Source organism: Durio zibethinus, chromosome 3, assembly GCF_047325235.1.
Source record: "Durio zibethinus cultivar Kanyao isolate XHJ-2024 chromosome 3, ASM4732523v1, whole genome shotgun sequence".
Classification (NCBI taxonomy): Eukaryota; Viridiplantae; Streptophyta; class Magnoliopsida; order Malvales; family Malvaceae; genus Durio; species Durio zibethinus.
Genome location: NC_143164.1, coordinates 31,524,888 through 31,546,556, shown reverse-complemented (window position 1 = coordinate 31,546,556; position 21,669 = coordinate 31,524,888). Strand labels below are relative to the sequence as shown.

Here is a 21,669-nt window from a genome sequence, read left to right as displayed (position 1 = left end):
ACAAATGAGAGTTTTTTTATGTATTAATGAATACCATTAAGAAAGAAAAAAATTTTCTGCCTATAAAATGGTACTTTATCTCCATCAAGAAAATAAATGAAGAAAAAAAAAGGTCAAGAGAGAAAAATTACATTTAATAAAAAAAATTTCTTTTGCAGAGTTCATTATGAATCAAGATATGACTTATTTTCAAACTAAAAATTGTGAGAATCAATCTTGTTCTAAGATTTTGGGCATTAAGATTATGCAAAGTTATGATTCAATTTACATAACTAAAAATTTATATAAAAACAATGCAATATTATAGTAAATATATAGTATCTATCTTTCGTAAGTAATAAGCTGCATGAGAAAGTGGGAACTTCATAGAATCAAGTTTTTCTATTTTAGAACCAACTTTACACAAGAAACAAGTTGCATTTCCTTTCACAAGGAAAGAGACTTTGCTTCCACTTAGCACAAATATCTTCAAATTTTGGTAGTTAAAAAGCTAAGGTAAGTCATATTAATGCATGCAACTAGAGATGGTAAGATGATCATTAGATTTCACTCCAATTATGAAAATCCCGCAAGTAATTGCCAAAACACCTGCAGTAATCATCTTTTGAAATATAAGTTCCCCATATCCATCATACGACCAGGATCTCAACTACCCATTTTAGAGTAGCATGGCTGGGAATATGTTAATAGTTAGCATGAACTAAATAATATCGATTTATTTCAGTATAATTACATCTTTGCAGCTATTGTTTACGAGAGCATTAAAAACTATAGAGGAAAAAGATCCTATTTTCTTGCAATATATATAGTGACCAAACGTAAATAATATTATTACATACTTCATAAACTATGATAGTTTACTAGTTCTTGATTCAACTGAATACAAAGGTGCATTTTGATAATAATAAAAAACAAAAAAACATGGAATATATGAAGATAGAGCTATTGCCTAGATATTAATTAAATAGTGACAGATCCTTTTTTTTTTTCTGAAGGTTCACTTCTGATATATATAATTACAGATGGATTTATCAATTTTTTTTATAGAAATAAATTCAAGAAAAAAATTGTTTTTCAATTTTTGGAAGTGTTCATGATTACTCTATTTGTATATATGTGCATCCACCCTGGTATTAAAGATTGTATGATCAACTTTGGAGAGTATCAAACAGGTTTCTAAAATTTTGGCAAGAGAATAGGAAAGGATAAAGAAAATCTTTGGTAGTGATAAGAGAATATACTGCGGGAAGATTGGAATTACAATTTAGCACCAGGTTGAAGGATATCATGACAACCCTAGCGTAACGAAAATTGAAAACGCTAGATGTTGGCTTACCAATACAATTTGAGACAGTAAACTAAAATCTAGCATAAGAGGAAAGGAGGGTATGGGAAAATGACCATGCGATTATCTCTTGCTTCTTGTCTTCAAACGAATGTACTATTGTCCCTCAATCGTCAGCCTGCATCATGCACAACATTTAGGTTATAATCAAAATTCGAAAGATAATGAAACATTCCAAAAAGACACCATCAATTGTGATTAGGATTTACCTTTTAGTTTTGTTATAAGCATGCCTATTGAACTATATCATTTTTTACAATTTGATACCTATAAAAAAAATCACAATTTGGTATTTTAATTTTGCATTCGTCAATCACTTTGCACTACTAAAGGTATTAGGTAAAATGATGACATGGTATATTTTGACCAATGAAAATATGTTACATGTCATGATTTTTTGACACGTCAACACATTATTGACGGAATTAATGTTTGAGACAAATGACATAATAGAATGAAAGCTGAATACCAAATCATAAATTTTTTTTATAAATATCAAATCGTAAAAAGTAATATAATTCAAGTGCCAAATTACATATTAACTCTTCATATTTCAATCCCGATTTAACTTAAACGCCACCAACATTCCTAGCAAAGCATGAATTATTTGCTTTTAGATATTATGGCCAATGTTAGAGACTAAAAAAATAAAAAATTAGAAACCAAGATGAAGTTAGAATCAACAGAAATTAATCACTAACCCAAACGAGATAAGAAAAAGAAAATATACTAAAGCTATAAGTCTTCATTTGTTTCACGAAAAATTATATTTAAAAAATAATTTTTATTTTTTGTGTTTGTTTAGCAAAAACTGCTAGTCAATAAAAAATGACTTACTAATATATAAAAAACTATGGTCATTCTTCTAAAATTTGTCTTTTCCTTTTGAAAATGATAAGATAATTTTGAAAAAGAAATATTTATAAGTAGAACTACTTATTAAGTTCGTAAGTATAATTTTACTCAAGTCAAACTATGAATATAATTTTTTAAGCTCAAACTAAGTTTGAACCGACTTGAAATATTATTATATTTATAAAAAAATATTTTTAGTTAATTTTATGTAAAAAAATTAAAATACTAATATTAAAAATCTCCTAATATTTTAATTTTAAAAATATTCTTATAGTTCTACTCAAGTAACTTATAAAAATATTTTTATAAAAATATTTTAAAAGTATCTTTTAGTAATTTTCTAATATCATTGACCTATGGAAAATGCGATCATTTTTTTAGAAACTATATTCATTTTTTTAAAAGGATAAGATAATTTTTTTAAAAAAATTTATTTATGAGTAAAACTATTTATCAAGCTCATGAGCATAATTTTACTCAAGTCGGACTTTGAACATGATTTTTTTCAAACTCAGACTTAACAAATATTATTATATTTATAAAAATATTTTGACTTAATTTACGTAAAAAATTAAAATACTAATATGAAAATACTTCTAATATTTTAATTTTAAACATATTTTTATAGTTCTACTTAAGTAAAACCTTGAACATGAAATTTTAAACTTAGATTTAATTTAATCCAAAATGAAATATAATTATATTAATAAAAATATTTTATTTAATTTTAGTTAAAAAATTAAAATATTAACATTAAAAGCCTTTTGATATTTTAATTTTAAATATTTCTATTTTGTATATTATTAAACATAAATATATTTTAAATATTTCAATAATAAATAGTATTATATTATTATTTTAATAATAAATAATACTATATTAAATAATATTTTTATTATTTTAATAATTAATATTAAATAATATAAAAAAATATTATGATTTTCATCAAATGAATATTTTTGATAATTTATTATTATTCAATTTAAAATATCTTATTTTTATATTTTATTTATTAATGTTTTATATTATTATTTTAATAATAGATATAAATAAATAACATCTTTGTTATGATTTAGTAATAGATACTATCAATATAAAATATAACTCTTTTAATAGTATAAGTATTTTTGGTATTTTAAGGATAAATATAACTATTTTATTATTATATTAATAAAAATAATATTTTAAGAATAGTAGTACTATTTGAAATACTTTAAAATATTAATATAAATAATAAATAGTTTTGTTTTAATCCTCTTTATTTTAATATAATATTTTAATATTATATATTATTAAAATATAACTTTTTTAATATTAATAGTTTTAATACTAAATAATTTTAATGTATTTTAATCATAAATAATTTTCAATATTTTAATTGTTATATTGATAATATAAATATATGTTTTTCATTAATTCATCAAAACAATAAAAAATCTCTATTTTTTCAAAAAATATAAATATTTTTCAAAAAATATTTTTAAAAGTTAATTTCTACCAAACAAATGTAACCTAAGATATTCTACAAATTCAAAAGTCAAATAAGATACAAAGCAATAAAAAAAAAATAAGTAAAAAAAAAGCATAAGTATAAAAAAGTCTCTGAATTAAAATTAAATATCATCCAAAATTTTATCATTTATTACTATTAATTAATCCTTTGAACATCTATTTTTAACAAATAAAATTTTATTTTACATTGCTTAATCACCAACATCCATTTTCGTCCAATCAAAAGCTTTATTGAGTTAAAATAGATATTTAATGGCTCAATTAAATAAAAATAAATATTTGAGGTCTCAATTGATTATAATAAAAATATAAAATTTTAGATAATTATTTAATTTTTGTTTAAAAATTTTTTATATTAAAGCCTGCAATAGAATTATCGTGTTTAGGCTTCAATATGATTGTAAGAAATCATTCACAAATTACAGTAGCTTTACTAGAGTTTAAAGAGCAACTTCCCGAGAGTTTTAACACTAGTTCCAATTTCACAAAAAAATAATGTTGGGCGCATTATGTATCCCTAAAAAATTTGAAAAAGTTATAAAACCCATTGAAACTACAGGAAAAGTCGCTGTTCCTTTTTACAAGCGAGCCTTTAAATTTTTGTACCAATTAATAAAACTTTTGTACCAAGAATTTTTTTTTTTTTAATTTTCTTATTTTATATTTTCTTGTCATGTATATAGTATCGTGTTCATATGTAAATTTTTACCACATTTTTACGTTCACATGTTTTAAAAAGGTTGTTTTAAATAGTGAAAAATAAAAAATTAGAAGATTTATTTAGCTACAATAATATTTGAAAGAGTTTTTTTTTTTCATATTTTAACTTTTTTAAAAATATTTATCAAACGTATTGATAATATACAATCATTGAAAATTTTCGACAAAAGAAATAAAAAAACATACCAACAAAAATTCAATAATTGTTTAAGCGTATAATATTTTATTATAATCAATTAAACCTTTAATTTTATATTTTAAATATGTTAAATTTTTAAATATTTATTTTTATTCAATTGAACCCTCAAATATTTATTTTTACTCATTTAAGTCATCGACAAAAATAAATATTTTTTCTTTAACAAGGATTTTTTTAATGAAAATAAATATTTGAATTTTGAATTGATTGTAAAATATCGGTAAAACTTTAAATGATTATTGAATTTTAGTTTAGGGATTTTTTTTATCCTTTTGCCAAAATTTTCAATGATTTGAGAATTTTTAATAGTTTTTTTTTATTATATCATGATAACAAAATTTTAATACAAATAAAAAGAAAAAGAGAGATTTGATTCGAAATCAAATATTTAATATTCTCTTAAACGTTTTTAACCACTAAATTAAAAATTTAAAAATAAATTTTTAGTAGTTTATCGAAGGCATCCACGTGATAAATGATAACTATATAAAATTATTATCTTGCCTCAGCTATTAGTACACGTAGTGAAACGAATTATCCAACAGATGTTTGTAGGAGCAGTATGGCATTAGCTTGTGTAAACATCATTTTACTCTGCTTTCTCTATGTACGACTAACCTCAGCGGTATTAGTCTAGTATAATTTCTAAATTTTCAAATCAATGCGATGAAGTTTTTGCACCTTCGAAAACTCATCCTCATTGTCTTTCTAGGGTTGAAATGTCATGGAAATATTCACCCATGCCCGAAGATTCAGATGACTCAAATATTTTGTGAGATGCCTACGAACACTTTGCTTATCCTATTCTCAGGCCTAAAGAATGTCCCTAATATTGTACTTGAGGAACGACCACGCTCATTTATTAAGTCCTTAATTGATGATCGAGAAAATCGGATTGAGGAGTGTTCTTCATCCGGTGTCTCAGATCCTTAGTTTAGTCAAGAGAAATCTTTAAATATGAATATGAAAGGGGATGAATCTTAGGATTAGATGCTTTGAGAAATGATTCATAAAAACTGACTCCAACCTCATTTTAGACGTATCTCCAATGTAAGAATTGGACGGATTGTTCAAGCATGTCATAGATTTTGCAGAAAGTGAACCGCACTCGCTCCGCCATACATTTATGGTTCATCATCAACAACATCAGATTTTTGAGTTTGCGTCTGCTGTTTCTTTGCCTTGCACAGAGAGTTGGCTTTGCCAGTCTTGTGGCTGAACGTATCCCTGCATAAATTGTATACTCTTTGTTGCATCGTCTTTCTTATGCTTTTCTGGTTTCTAAATAAGTATACGTGTATATTATTTAATGTCTAGAATAACCTTTGATTTATAATAAAATATTTAATATGATATTTAAATTTTAAAAATACATAATATTATACTTAATTATAAATTTATTAATTAATGTAATATTTAAAAAATTATATATCTCATATGTATCATCATTTGGATCTAATACATTAAATATAAATATTATATTGATTAATAAATTCGTAATTTATATATCACATTAAAAAATTTTTAAATTGATAAATCACATTAAACATTTTACTATAATTCAAAAATTATTTGTAACATTAAACCCTATATATTTTAATATATGCTAAAATTTTTTGATAATTATCATTTGATTTGCATGCCATTCAAGTTTCAAAGCAAAAATTAATTTCAGAATCAAAGATTCATTATCAAGACGCTGGCCTGGCCTGAATTTTTTTTAGGTAAGGACAAGATTGTCAACTTATCCAAGCTTCATTAAACGTGTTATTCAAAAATGTTGTAAACCAAAGAAAAGTTAGCCTACCTCTCAAATTAGCCCTCCAATGCCACTTGCATGGCCCAGCAGCGGTTGTTTTCAGAAAACTTATCTTTATTAGAGACTCGAATAGTAGAGTCCAACAACATGATAACTTCAACTGGGCAAGCAGCTTTAGTTTTGAACAGATGTCCCATAACTTGCTGTTTATTAAATCCAGCTAAGCTATAATTAAATTTCTAGATTCTGCTAGGGAGATTAAAAAAAAAAAAAAAAACCTCTAAAACGTAAAAAAGGGCACAAATTTGAAGAATGCTGAATTAAATCGCTGCTCTAGCTAGACAAGAAAGTTGTTTACTGCTCCTGCACCCACGTGCTTAATTCAAATCAGGGCCTAGCCATTTGCTGCCAAAAGATCCACTCAAAGATTAAAATTAGAGTGAAACAGGTCTAGGTAACAGCACTGGGAGGAAAACCAATACTTAGAAATGTGGATGAAAATTGACTCCATCTATGAAGTTCATGCAAATGTTGATAGGATATTCTTCTTGAGAGTGAATTCATCAACTTTTGCTGGGCTTATTGACTGCATCAAACACACACATTCATACGCAAAAACTAACAGTTAGAGCCATCTCATATAACAGATGCATATAACGGAAAAGCAAGGTTCATAAATTAATTGCATTTTAACTACCGCTACAAAGTAGGCATCAACATGAGTTCAAATGACTCTAGAATTTTAACTTAAGGGATATAATTTTGCCTATAATCAACTGTCAAACATCATAGTGATGGATGAGATCATTTCAGGGCACCATCCTATTAATTAATAGTAAATTTGTAATTGTCAATCCAACAAAATGTAAATTTACTTCTATTTCAACAGTAATCCTTACCTTGTCAAGAATGCGCTGCAGCCGCTCAATTTCCTTCTTGGGATAATCAGCACCTTTCTCCAAACAGCTTTTAGCAGCTTTCAAGTATATCTTTCCATACCTGCCAACCAGCAACATGAACAGTTATACATAGAACAATAGTTCTTTGACACAAAATTTAAACAGCAAACTAGGAATTGATAGAAGTTCTCCTTTGAAGCTGCATATTGAGAAACCAATTAAATACCTCACAGTAGAACCCCTGAGCTTCTCAACTTCCTCCTCAATCTTAGAAAAGACTGCTTTCTTCTCATCACTGCTAGCAGCCACAAACTCCTTCACCAATGCATCCAAACTTGACAAAATACCAGCCTATGCAAAAAATAAAGGAAGAACAATTAATGTCATACAGAAGCATTGACAATTAAAAACATGATGTCCCAGTATACACAATGAGATACTAACCTTTGCAGTTAGCTGCCCTTTTGCATCACGACTGGTACCACACTTCTCATTGATGAAAATAACAAAGTCATCCAAATCCCTGCCACCATTGTAGTCTTCACCAGCTTTGTTGCCCTTTGGAAAGAATTTCAATGTTGGAAACCCACTTACTCCATACCTGCACTTAATGCAAAGGCCTCAACATAAATTGATACATTCCCTCCCTTCATATAGGAAAACTGAGCTTATTGGCTAAATTTACGCTTACTTTTCAGCTAAATCTCTGTATTTGTCAGCATCTAAATTAGCTATCACTACATCTTCTTCTGTTTTAAATACTGTAGCTACCTTTTCGTAGGTCTGCATAGAGAAAATCATAGGGTTACAGTGAAGATCAGAACATGTACACTTGTACCATAATAATCATTGCCTACTTTATTAAGCAAAGATATAAATGCTTACAGGAGCAAGGTTTTTGCAATGCCCACACCTGGCAGAAAACCAACCCAGAATTTTGTCAAAACACATTAAGTAGAAAAGATGAAAGCAAAAGAATATTAACTGCAAAACTAGGACACAGGTCATCTGGTTTTTAAACAGTAAACTTAAGCCCATAACCTTAGTTATTTTTGCTAAATAGTAATATTACCAACAAAAAAGTGGCACATGCTTACCAAGGTGCATAAAACTCAACCAACACATCTTTGGTCTCATCAAGGACAACCTCATCAAAATTATCAGCATTTAGCACTGCAACATTGGATGGCAAAGTGGCTATCTTCACATTGGTCCCTGTAAAAACAATACATGAGCTTAACAAAATCCTAGTTGGCTTGGGTCTTTGGGCATCAATCTACATTAAGAAAGTTCACCTCACGATACACAGAAGAAAGAAATCATGACAGAATTTCCTAGATTAAGCAACCACAACCAGAAACTTCTACAAAGGAAAAAGACAAATGTACCTCCTTCAGTGTTTACAAACTCAGCAAGGGACTCTGCGGTGCGTGGTCCTTCATACCTAGATAAAACAATTTTGATGTGCTAATACCATGTTTTAAATAAAATGTTGATACCAATAACAAAACATAAAACAAGATCAAAACTGTCTGCTTTCCGTTTCCAGAAGTTAAATTAGACTCACTTTTTAGGTTCCAAAGAGCCTTTAGGAAACCACTGAATAGTTGGGTAGCCTTGAACACCATATTTGCTGCATACACTCTTATGCTCATCACAGTCCACCTACACCACGTCAACAAAAAAAAAAAAGGTCTAATAAAACCAATAGAAATAGCAAGAAAGACTACATACTAATATTTTCACAATTTATCAAAGAAAAAAAGAATTCAATAAGAACAGTATAAATACCCTGATCAATAAGAATTCATATACTAAAAACTAGAGCTGTGTAATTATAAATCGCCAATTTTTCCAATCAACGCCAATAGCAAGAAAAACTTCATCATAATAAAACTTCACAATTCAAAAAAGAATACAAATGAATTCAAAACGAGTAGTGTAAATACCCTGATCAATGATGCTTTGTATATTAAAAACCAAACCTTTGTAATTATAAATCGCTAACCTTTCCAATCAAGACAGATTTAGCCTTTTTAAAACTCGCCCCAAGCTTCTCATACTCGGGGGCTAGCTTCTTACAGTGACCACACCTGTGATTTGAGAAAACGATTACGTTGAGTATATAACTAGCTGGAACATAGTGTTTTGGCCGTTAAAAAAAGACATAACAAATTCAAATTCTTGAGAAAACAAAACACGCCTTAAAAGGAGCATCTTTGGCAACAATTCAGTGATCTAGAGAGTTTGATCCTAATAAACAAGTGTCAGGAAGAACGATAAGAGAAAAATCATCAATGTTCTCATTTCAATTGCTGAAGATAGATATAAGGATCGATTAATGAGGATCTAGTGGGAAAAACACCAAAATGTTAAAGTATAAAATCTAATCTAAAAAGAAAAAAAAAAAAAAAAAGAAAGAAAAATAGAGAGAGAGAGAGAGATAAGCCGCGGACGATGGAAAAATTATTACCACGGAGCATAGAACTCGACGAGAGCTCCCCTGTCTCGACCAACTTCCTTGTCGAAATTTTCTTCGGTTAGTACAACGACGTCGGCCGCCAAGGCTGATGCCAATACCAAGGACAAGGTCCCAAAGGCTAACCAGATCTGAAACTTCTTCATTTTTCTTTAATTTTTCTCTTCTGTTTCTAGCTTCCTCTGTTTTCACTCTGTCTGGTTTTCGATATTTTTTATTTTCCCAGACATTTTTATAAGTGGTAGGATTTCTCCGTTTATTTACGATCCTGAATTTTAGGTGGGCTTGTTTGGTTGTAGACTTTAGAATGAAAAAAAAAAAAAACAAAACAAAAGAGTTAAGAGGAACGAGCTCAGATGGAACTCCATAGTATCTACCTCAAACGATGACGTGGCATAATTTCATTTGGTGAAAATCATGATTAAGTTTGTTGGCGCATTTATGTACTACAATGTGTAGCAGCTGATACGCTCCTTGGCATCTTGCTCTTTGTAAAGCGAACCCAGAGTTGATGACATGGCATACTGTGATAGGCTCGGCAGCCGTGGAGGACTTAGGCTTGGAAGTTGGAAACCATTTAGTTGAATGAGCATTGGGCTAAAACCCAGTATAACGTTGTCTTCACTCATTACGTACAAAAAAATGGGCAGTCCTTCAATAACTGGGCTGATAAGTATGGTTGTTTTCCTCCTTGAGTTTATATGGGCTAAACCAAGATTGAAGCAGGAACCTCCTCTTCAAAGACAATATGTACCTAATGGGCTTTGGGTTAATCTGATGGACTCAATGTAAAAGACTATTATTCCCCTCGTCTGCTCCAAATGCAAAACATTCTTCCAAAATGATCATTGTTCTAACAGATTTCCTCAACCAAAACAGGTAAACTTGATAGTCAATTGTAATGAACTCATTCTAGTAATTGCTGCTGAACTTAGTCAATGTTGGAAAGATGAGGACTGCCTTGTGAAGGTGATTTTCAAGGTGTCTTCACCTCTAATGTTCTTCAGAGCCAAAATGTCCGCCAAGTCATCTTGAGCATTGCCGTTGAGGGAGACTCGCCATGTTATTACTGGGCTGACCATTTGGACTCATCCATGACTCTATAGTTCAATCTAACAATAGGAAGATATATACTGTGTTAGTATGAGCCAACATACAAATAAGCACTTATCAATGTAATGTATAACAAACATCATGAATACTGTTTATCCTGCTGCATGGAACGAGTACAAGAAATAATAATGCACACGGAAAAAAAAAAAGGTTATGCTGAAACCTACAATAGGTATTATTATCTTCCTTGACTCAATTTCGTGGAATAACCATAAAATTGCCAACAACAGCTACCAAAAGAAAAACATCATGATAGCATTAAATGGGTTGAAATCAGAAGAATTTATTTATTTAACGAGTAAATCAAACTTGGATTTATGGCAGTATACATCACAGTGTCGAGATTTTAAATTAAGTAAATTTAAAATTAAGTACATGAAATGTAAATTTAGTATTTATAGGGAAACGGGTCTTAATATGATTAAATTGGATGATTAAATGGTAATAATTTTTTTATATTTAAGATTAATTATTCATAACGATGCTAAAATAAAAAAGGATATAAATTATAAAATTCAAGCAAGATATGTAAAATGACAAAATATGCAAAATGTGTTATATGATCATAACATATTTTTAAAGTTAAAAGACAAAGTTATATAAAATAATTTTAAGACATACATTGTTTTATAAGATTAAGGGTTGAGCTATTAAGAAATAACATGAGAATAAAATAAGTGTAACTAAGATGAAAATATTTAAATGTATATGTTGTAAGATTAAAAGAGATAAAATAAAAAATAAAGAGATTTGAAAAAAATTATAAGAAATTTAAATTGAAGAAAAGATGATAAAGGGCTGTTTGAAATGGTTTATACATGTGAAATGTGAATCTATTTATGCACCAATTAAGAGAAATGAATTTGTAAATTTTGGAGATTTCAAAATTTTTAAAGGTAGATCGCGAAAGATGTGAATACAAATAATAAAATATGATACGAAAGTTAAAAAAATAATGAAAAAATTATTTTTAATAAAAATGAATGATGCAAAAAAATTTAAAATTATGACCTAATATGATATATATATTTATATATATATATATATAGTTTGGTTTTTCCTATAGTTCATCCCAAAATTATAGGATATAACGTTTAGTTTGCCGTTATAACAACTTAATCAAACTCAATAAAGTAAATTAAGGCATTATCGTATGCATCCTCTTCAATGGATTCAACTAGCTTAAATGTTGCCTTTTGAAGCATGAGATTTAAATCTATGAAGGAAATTTCCTTCTATATTACATCAGCCTATTAAGCTGATCGGACAACTTGAACATGAATCTTCTGTGATTTCTGATTCAGACATGGTAACTCCAGGTCCTCAGCCCTCACAGCGAAATAGATATAGCTTTCCAAAGGGGAGGCAGAATAGTCATTACACAAATTCAAAAACAAAATTTTTTTCTTTTAATTTCACATTTCTGGTATGGACACTTTAATTACTTTACCCCTCCCAAAACAATCTAAATTATTCTCATGTATGCAAACTTTCCTTTTTATCTGAAGAATATTATACGGATAAAAGCAACAAAATAAATATATAATGCTCAATAAATGACTAGAATATCCAAGAAAAGCACTGATAAGCTTATTAATAGCATCCATTTTAGTCTAGTAACTGACTCTAGTCTTCATATGTGTTCCACTTCCACCTTAGCTCCAGGTGAAATGCCATGCAAGACCACGATGATAACCAAATAGGACAAAATTTATGAAGAAAAGCATGATTGTAACCAACATAAAACAGAATGGTGCTCTGAACATTTCTTGCTTGTTCAGTGTACTTTTTGTGTTTGCCTCACCATTCACAATAAATAAGGCATCCGCAAAACCTCTTTTGTCATCAGCAGCCCCTCCAAAGGACCACATAATGTGCATGTAGAGTGTGTTGTTGAATATGCATTCTCTGAACTGATATTGCTAATTCTAATTGTAACAGTTTCTAATGAGTGCAGTGGGCTAATTGGGAGATTGAAGTCCTTTACTGTTATATTGCCAATTTTGCTGTCCTGCTTGACTCCACAATCTGGAAAAGCAGGCATAAATATCCATTAGGTTCTGGCCAAAAGAATACTTATTAGGTGATCAAATACGAAAATGGATGCCATAGAAAGAGGGAAAGTTGATATTGTCAAGAAAGAGAAATACCTAAAATTCAATTTCACAACAATCAAGTCCATTTGGAACTGACCTGTTGGAAGCCTTTGAGACATTGCAAAAAACTGAAATTGCCTACTTCAACTCAAGAAGGTTAATTATAGAAGGCACATTCATAATTGTAACAGAACTTGAAGTTCTGAAGTTAGATCTTCCATCATTGTTATTCTCGAGATTTAGAGAAGGAACTCAAGAAGAGTTTCTCACTTTTGCTGTTACGTCCTAAATGTTGAGGCAGCTGTTTGTCTTAAAAGAAGAGCCATGTGATTTTTTTGTGGCACCATTGATTTTCTAAATGAAATGGAGATTCTAGATGGTGATCAAGTCAGAGCACATTAGACATCATGTAAACCAATACTCGTAGTGAAAATTTACATGCAGAGAGATGTCAAATACTAAATTTGACATCATACAGCCATGCTCAAACATGTTTGCCAACAGAGGGATGGAGGGAAGGCAAGGGGTATAAGAAATGCCTCAAATGCGCCATAAAAGGTTCAGGCTTTTCCATCATCAATTTTGGAGTCTTACCTTCACCTCTTTCTACTAGTAAGCCTAATTCTGGAAAATCATCGTCGTCATTTGTCAAAGTATGCAATGGCCTCTTTAGGCTCCGAAATCCTTTTGATAGGATGCTCCTGACCACCCTTATGTAAGATAACCTCCAATATAAGATGTGCTAATGGGATTTATAAATTCCAGTGTCACATCTATTATACATATAATTATGCTGTTAATTGCTTCAGATTTTAATGAAAAAGGACTACATATGTAGACACCCAATTTGATCTAAGTCCGAATCAATTGGATCTGGTTCAAATGGATAGCCCATTTGCATTTGTATTTGTATTTTTATTATTTATTTATTTATTTATTATTACTATTACTATTTGCTAATATATAAATATTTTTTAATTATTTATCTATTAATATATTTTATTATTTATCTATTAATATATATATTTTTATTATTTATCTATTCATATATTTTATTTTATTTTATTTTTTATGTTTTTCTTGATTGATTTTCGACTGGGATTAGGATAAAAAATTAAAATTTTATCGTGAATTTGGGATTCAATCAGAGTCTAGATTAGATTCAAGGATTGAATCCCAATCCAAGATGGAATTGAGATTGATTAGAAACTCTTCTGATCAATCCTTATAAATAGATCCATAAATCATAAAGAACAGAACACAAAAACATATACGAAGAGAGAGAGAGCAAAAAAAAAAAAGAAAAAAATGATGTTCAGAAGGGTCAAAAGCAATTTTAAGAGTTTTTTAGATATTTTGAAGAATTTTAAGCGAATTTTTTTCTGGAAATTTTTGAAAAATTTTCTGATTCTAGTGAATTTTTCAGCGAAATTTGAATTTTTAAATGACTTTTGGCACCAGTTGAATTTTTTGGCCAGCTACCCAGTTTTCGACATACTATTTCTAGAAATCGACCAACTTTTCGAAGAATTTTTGACAAAAAACCCAGATTTCGACAATATTTTTCAAAATCTGACGAGATTCAACCGAAGTTCTTAGTTTCTTTAAAGAGAAGGAGAAGAAAACGGGGAGAAGAGAGAGAGGAAAAGAAGCAGTCTGTAGAAAAACAAAGGTTGGAGCCTTTTATAGTGCAGTAAAATGACATTATTTTGGCATTAATAAACCTAAGGATTTGCGCGTTTTACCAAGATTCGACCCGATCCGATCGCTACTCGGTCCAGCGACCCGTATACTAAGCTTTCCCTGGAGCCGAGTAGAGCCGACATCCTCGAGCCGCATCTTCGAGCCGTCTTTCTATCTTGAGCCGAGCCGTTTCCTAGTTGAGCCGAGCCGTTCCAAAAGTTTTTATTATTATTATTATTATTTCATTATTATTTATTAGATTAGAATTATTAGTATTATTTATTTTATTTTATTTTATTTTTATTTTTACTTTATTTTATTTTATTTTTTTAAATGATTTTCTTTAAATAAAATTCCAAAAAAAATATTTTTGAGGAAAAGTTGACAGTATCAATTTTTCTTGAAAATAAGTTTTCTAAAATCTATTTTTGAGGAAAAGTTGAAAGTATCAAATTTTTTTTTAAATAATTTTCTAAAAAAGGTTTTTTTTTAAAAAAGTTAAAAGTATCAATTTTTCTTGTACAAAAGCATTGAGTTTTTGAAGAGAATATGATCTATATCAAAGATTGAATCATTATTCTTTTTGTTTATTTATTTCTTTCTTTTCTTGATTTTTTTTATTAAATAATCTGATGATAGAGCCTCTGCAAGTGAAACAGTAGTCTCCTTGCATACTCTTGAGGTGAGGAAATTTTCTCAATTTTTTGCTAAAAGTATTAGAGTCAATTGAGAATAATTTTCAATAATTAATCACTTGGTAAATTTTTTTAAAGCTTATTAGATAACATGAAATTAAGTTGGTACCATCTTTCGATGGGTGTTGTGAGGGTGCTATAACCTTCCTCACACGTAATCGTACTATTGAACCCTGTTCTAGTCAATAGACATGAACCTATTCTTTTAGGGACTCTCAAGTCAAACTTAGGTGTTTCTTGAAAAGATAGATGCCTTAGATGGCCAATCACACCTAAACAAAAAAGATTGGTGGCGATTCCTCAAGTCAATGTCTAGCGACGAATCCCTGGATCTAGACGTTATGGCAGTTTGACAACTCCACTCGAAAAAATCTGAGAGTCAGGCCAACAAATAAATTTGTGTTATCCAAAAGCCTAATAAAATTGAACCTTTTGTATAGATTTTTTATTCATTCATGTTTATTTACTTTATTAATTATGTCATTCATATGCATATGCATAATATAAGCTCTATACCCGAGCTCCGTCCCTTTGGGAGGGAGTAAAGCATCTATTACTTTCGTGAAGTTTAATGCCTCCGCAGTGGCTAGCGAAATACTCCCACTCAAATTGAACCTTTTTCGCTTGTAGCCTATAATGAGTGAGGATTAGGGTGCCTTACTAGTATGTGATGAACAATGATGTAAGGAACAATTTGAGAACCTTTAGACTTTAACTTCAAACCACATATAGTGAACCTTAAGAGTGCCTAACCTATAGATAAAGCCATCATCCTTCCCTTTTAAAATTGATCAAAAGCATAGGGTTCATTCCTCTTATTCTGTGTGATGTTTTAATTTACTTAGTTATTTATTTATTTATTTATTTTAGCATACTAACCTTTTCTCTCATTCTTTTGCATTGGTTCATACTCATATCATAAAGTTGCATAGAGAATATTTGCTTGAAAGATGGTTTTCAACAAAAAGTTTTTCATGGACTCCACAGAACGACTAGTTTGTTCATCATATATATTAGTTGTAGACACCCAATTTGGTCCAGGCCTGGATCGATTGGGCCTGGCCCAAATGGGTAAGCCCAATTCGGTTCTTATTTTGTATTATTTTTATTTTATTTTATTTTTTTTTGTATTTTATGTATTTTATTATTTATTTATTATTACTATGTATTAATATATGTATATCTTTATTTTTTTTTTGTTAATATTTATATGTATTTTATTTATATAGTTATATATTTATTATTATATTATAATTTATTTATTATTTTTTTTATCTTGTAATTTTTTTGGATTTATCTTATTTTATTTTTAATTATCTGTTATTTTTTTTTATTTTTTTGTTTATCTGATTATTTTTTTTTCTTTCTTTTTTTTGGGGCTGTGATTGAAGGTTGAAGAATCCTACTGTGAATGGGGGTTCAATCAGAGGAGTCCAGATTGGATTCAAAAATTGAATCCCCGTCCAAAGAGGAATTGGGATTGATCAGGAACTCCTGATCAATCCCCATAAAAAGGACCCTCTAGAACAGAAGCAGGATACACAAAAAAAAACAGTGAGCAAAACTACTGATTTGAGAGAAAATGGGCGTATAGAAAGCTAAGAAAAGGTTTAGAAGGGTTCTGGGAATTAGTAAAAATTTTTTGAAGATTTTTAGCGGTTTTTTTTCTGAGAATTTCTGAAAAATTCTAAATTTCGGTTGAATTTTTCGACGAAAGCTACATTTTTCAACGAAAATTCCAACCAACCTTGAAGTTTTCGACGAGCTGCCTAGTTTTCGGTGAAGAATCCCAGAAACCGACGAACTTCCGATGAAAAACCCAGATTTCTACGAAAAATCCCAGAATCTGGTGAATTTTCAATCGGAGTTCTTCAGCTGTTTAGAGAAAAGCGAAAGAAAAAAGAAGAAAAGAGAAAAGGGGGAAGAGCTTTCTCTCGAAAAACAGAGGGAAGAGCCTTATATACCCTCTCAAAACGACGTGGTTTTTGCCTTAAGTGACCCAGAGGATCCTCGCGTTTTATCGAGTCCGACCCGACCCGAGCGTCAACCAGCTTCCTGACCTGCGCATGTCTCCCTCTTCGAGCCGATAGTCGAGCCGAACCGAGGTTTTAAGTCGCTTCTCCGAGCCGTTTTCTCTTCCTTGAGTCGAGCCGAGCCGTATACCGAGCCGCTCCAGGTCTTTTTTTTAATTTTTTTTATTATTTTATTATTTATTTATTTTTTATTTATTAGATTAGATTTATTTAATATTCTTTTTATCTTTATTTTATTTTTATTTTTGTTTTACTTTTTTTATTTTATTTTTTATTTTCATTTTTATTTTGTTTTATTATTCAATTTTCTTTAAATAAAAATAAAAAAAAATATTTTTGAGGAAAAGTTGAAAGTATCAATTTTTCTTAAAAATAAAATTTCAAAAAAAGGTTTTTTTGAGGAAAAGTTGAAAGTATCAATTTTCCTTAAAAATAAAATTTCAAAAAAAAGGTTTTTTTGAGGAAAAGTTGAAAATATCAATTTTCCTTAAAAATAAAATTTCAAAAAAAAGTTTTTTTGAGGAAAAGTTGAAAGTATCAATTTTTCTTGAAAATCAAAGTTTCCAAAAATATTTTTGATGAAAAGTTGAAAGTATCAATTTTCCTTGAAAATCAAAATTTCCAAAAAAAAATTTTTTGGGGAAAAGTTGAAAGTATCAATTTTCCTTAAAAAATCAATTTCAAAAAATCAATTTTTGGGAAAAAGTTGAAAGTATCAATTTTTCCTGCACAAGAACAATCATCCTTTCCTTTCTTTTTATTTTGATTTTGATTTTGATTTTTCTTTAAATAATCCGATGACGGAGCCTCTGCAAGTGAAACAATAGTTTTTCTTGCATACTCTTGAGGTGAAGGAATTTTCTCAATTTTCTGCTAAAAGTATTAGAGTCAATTGAGAATAATTTCCAATAATTAATTACTCGGTAAAATTTTAAGGCTTATTGGATAACACAAATTTTAGCTGGTACCATCTTTTGATGGGCGTTGTGAGGGTGCTATAACCTTCCTCAGACGTAACCGAACTCTCGAACCTTGTTCTGATTAGTAAACCTGAACCTATTCTTTTAGGGACCCTTAAACTTAGGTGTTCCCTCAAATGACAGATTCTTTAGGTGGCCAATCACACCTAGATAAAAAGGATTGGTGACGACTCCTAAAAGTCAATGTCTAGTGATAAATCTCCAGATCTAGACGTTATGACAGCTTGGTGACTCCACTAGGGACTCCGAGAGTCAGGCCAGCAAATAAATTTGTGTTATCCAAAAGCCTAATAAAATTGAACCTTTTTGTATATATGTGTTATTATTCATTCATGTTTTATTTACCTTGTTAATTATGTCATTCATATGCATGTGCATAACATGAGCTCTGCACCCGAGCTCCGTCCCCCTAGGAGGGAGTAAAGTACCTATTGCTTTCGTGAGGTCTAATGCCTCCGCAGTGGCTAGCGAAATACTCCCACTCAAATTGAACTTTTTTCGGTTGTAGCCTGTAATGGGTGAGGATTAGGGTGCCTTACTAGTCTGTAATGGACAAAGATGTAAGGAACAATTTGAGGACCTTTAGATTTTGACCTTAAAACCGCATATAGTGAACCTTAAGAGTGCCTAACCTATAGATAAAGCCATCACTCTTCCCTTTTAGAATTGACCCAAAAGCATAGGATTCATCCCTTTTACTTTGTGTGATGTTTAAATTTACTTAGTTATTTATTGTTTTTCTAGGTATACTAACCATTTTCTTATTCTTTTGCATTGGTTCATACACATATCATAAAGTTGCATAAAGAACAATTGCTTGAAAAAATGGTCTTCAACAAATTTTTTTCATGGACGTCAATGAACGTTTAGTTTGTTCTTCATCAGTATTAGCACCATGTGGGACACCCAATGAAGTAAGGGCCTAGTCAGAAAAGACTCAACTGAAGATGAGAGGTTGCTTGCCAATTGGGTATGATTCTACTCTATCTCAAGAAACATATATCCTCTCAAACAGAACAATTTAGAGGATTTGGTTGATATCTGAAAGAAGATGAGTCCGTCAAGACAAAAGCAGTTTTGCCAGAAACATGGGCATATAGCACACCTTCTAGCAGTGGTTGTTGATGATCAACTAATTAGAGCTGCAACACCATTCTGGGATCCTGCATACAAGTGTTTCATTTTTAATGAAACTGATATGACTCTCACCATCAAAAAATATTCGGTCTTATTAGGTTTGCACTTCAAGACTCTTGACAAGATATATGTCAAAAAGCATAAGTTAGGATTTCGTAAAAGTCTGGCTCAACTCATGGGGATAGACAAGGAAGTTGTGGATTTTCATACAAAGAAGAAATAAGAACAGGTTTGCCTACCTTGGAAGTTCTTTCATGAGTTTTTGATGCAACATGCCAATGAAAAATGGGGGTTAGACATATTTGCCTTGGCTATATACGGACTAGTGATCTTTCCAAAGATTTTGGGACATATTGAGATAACGGTGGTTGATTTCTTCGAAAGTGTGATTAATAGCTGTAATCCTTCAACGGTAATATTGGCAGAGACTATCAGATCTTTGAGTTATTGTCATCGGAATGGAGAGCGTTTCATAGGATGCATACGGTTATTGTACTTGTGGATGAAAAGCCATTTTGAACAAGAAAATGGTGCTTTCTCGAAGCTTTATATTCGTAATCATTTTTCGATCAAGAAATTCTGTGAAAGTGGGTGGTCAAAGCGAAAGTCTAAACAAGAATGGATAACTTTCTTACAAAAGTTGAAAAGCACCAGGGTGAGATGGTTGGCCCCATGGATGAATCGTGAGCCTATGTTATACCAATGTGGGGATAGTACAGTGGTTTCGCTTTTGGGTTTATGGGAAGTGACGAATTATGCACCACTCCTAGTGAGAAGGCAATTGGGGGGAGAACAATTTATTCCTATGACTTATGGGCTTCATCAGTTAGATTTCTCTTACAGTGAGCCTAAAGCATTTCAAAGGATGAATAAGATGATTAAAGCATGGAAAAATCCCCAAAGAGTGAGTCTTGGACCATTCACTGAAAAAGTCATTACTTGGTTTAGAGAACAAAGAGAAGACAAGAAATGGTATTCACTTATGAAATCTCTCAACCACCAACAGAAGAAAAACTTGAAGAGACACCATCAGAGTTAAAGTTGGCAACAAAAGAATTTGAGTTTGAGAAGATCAAGTTAAAGAAAATGATTCAGAAACTTCAAGAAGAAAAAGTCCAGTGAAAAGGTAGAGCCGAAAGTTATGAAGTTAAAGTTCACAAGATTGCTAGAGAACGTGATATAGCTACTAAAGATCTAGCAAAGTTACACCAGGAGCATAAGAGGCTATGTGTGAGAGAAAAAGCCAAAGAGATAACTATTGTCGAGTTGACTGAAGAAAATACAAGATTGAAGTAAGAGTACGCTGAATTGGAAGAAGAAAGCACCGAAGCACAGGCATAAATTAACATGCTAAACAGTTATTTGAACTAGCTAAGTCAAAAGTTGGATGAACAAGGAGACCACATCGCTGTATTGATTAGAAAACACAGAGAATTATCATACCAAGTCTGGTATGGTAAAAGAGAGAACTTAAGAAGGCAAAAATACATTGAGCACTTAACAACTCAAATCCATAAAAGGGTATGTAAGGCAAGAGAGATGGTGGAAGAGGCAGAGGCAGAGGCAGTGAGACAAATGGTGACCCCAATAGGAGAACATGGACAGCGTCTGTTGAACTTCATAGAAGAAGCCAAGGCCCAGTATAAACAGATCAAACAATTTTATGGCTATAATTCTAAGATGATAACTCAATGTAGATCAAAGTTTTTTGGAATAAATGAAATTTTTTTTAGTTGAATACCGTTTTAAGGTAAATGTTCTTTGCATACATGCATTTTTCATTCATTGCATTCTCATTCATTATACTTAACAAAGTAACCATGTGATGATCATGCAAATTTACTAATTCTAAGATATGGTACTCAAGGTTCCTGGATAGCTTCATCCAGTGAAAACCCTACCTATCGATACAACACAAGATCCAAAGCAAGGTAAATGGAGTAAAAAAATTTTCATAGATTTGAAAAGATAGAAAAAGCGCAAGAGAAGATTGAAAGTGAACTAAGCAAGATTCTGGAGGCTTTTAATAACATGAATAAAGAAAAAAAAGTTGAAGAAACTACAAGCCAGCAAGTTCCCCCATTACAAGAAGTGGCTGACCCATTGTACCCTCCAGGTTTTGGCCCACCTCAAGCCCAGTCTGCTCAAGAGGTCCCGCCACAAC

At 30.5% G+C, this 21,669-nt stretch overlaps 2 protein-coding genes across 3 annotated transcripts; both read right to left on the bottom strand.

Annotated features, from left to right (window-relative positions):
* Positions 1-6,483: 6,483 nt before the first annotated feature.
* Positions 6,484-9,974, bottom strand: LOC111283881 (putative protein disulfide-isomerase A6). Of its 2 annotated transcripts, XM_022872524.2 has the most exons (12): positions 9,763-9,974; positions 9,298-9,382; positions 8,857-8,954; positions 8,678-8,733; positions 8,387-8,504; positions 8,175-8,202; positions 7,981-8,072; positions 7,734-7,890; positions 7,516-7,640; positions 7,290-7,389; positions 6,873-6,976; positions 6,484-6,795 (listed from the first exon to the last, which is right to left on the bottom strand). In XM_022872524.2, the coding sequence occupies exons 1-11, from the start codon at positions 9,912-9,914 to the stop codon at positions 6,911-6,913; spliced, it is 1,077 nt and encodes a 358-aa protein (XP_022728259.1). In that variant the 5' UTR covers positions 9,915-9,974; the 3' UTR covers positions 6,484-6,795; positions 6,873-6,910. The 2 variants fall into 2 exon arrangements, with proteins under 2 accessions (XP_022728259.1, XP_022728258.1); XM_022872523.2 differs by having other exon boundaries at positions 6,484-6,976.
* A 2,362-nt stretch (positions 9,975-12,336) lies between these two features.
* On the bottom strand, positions 12,337-13,872 carry LOC149519750 (sucrose-phosphatase-like protein). The gene is given in 5 exon segments (XM_089757832.1): positions 12,337-12,715; positions 12,718-12,932; positions 13,075-13,331; positions 13,528-13,702; positions 13,820-13,872. Coding segments are annotated over 5 exon segments (879 nt in total). The 3' UTR covers positions 12,337-12,536.
* Between the last annotated feature and the right edge of the window lie 7,797 nt (positions 13,873-21,669).

Coding starts and splice junctions, on each gene's coding strand:
- LOC111283881 (XM_022872523.2), bottom strand. CDS start 9,914: ATGAAGAAGTTTCAGATCTGGTTAGCCTTTGGGACCTTGTCCTTGGTA. Junction 8,073..8,174: donor ATTGCAAAAACCTTGCTCCT/GTAAGCATTTAT, acceptor TTCTCTATGCAG/ACCTACGAAAAGGTAGCTAC. Junction 7,891..7,980: donor TACAGAGATTTAGCTGAAAA/GTAAGCGTAAAT, acceptor CATTAAGTGCAG/GTATGGAGTAAGTGGGTTTC.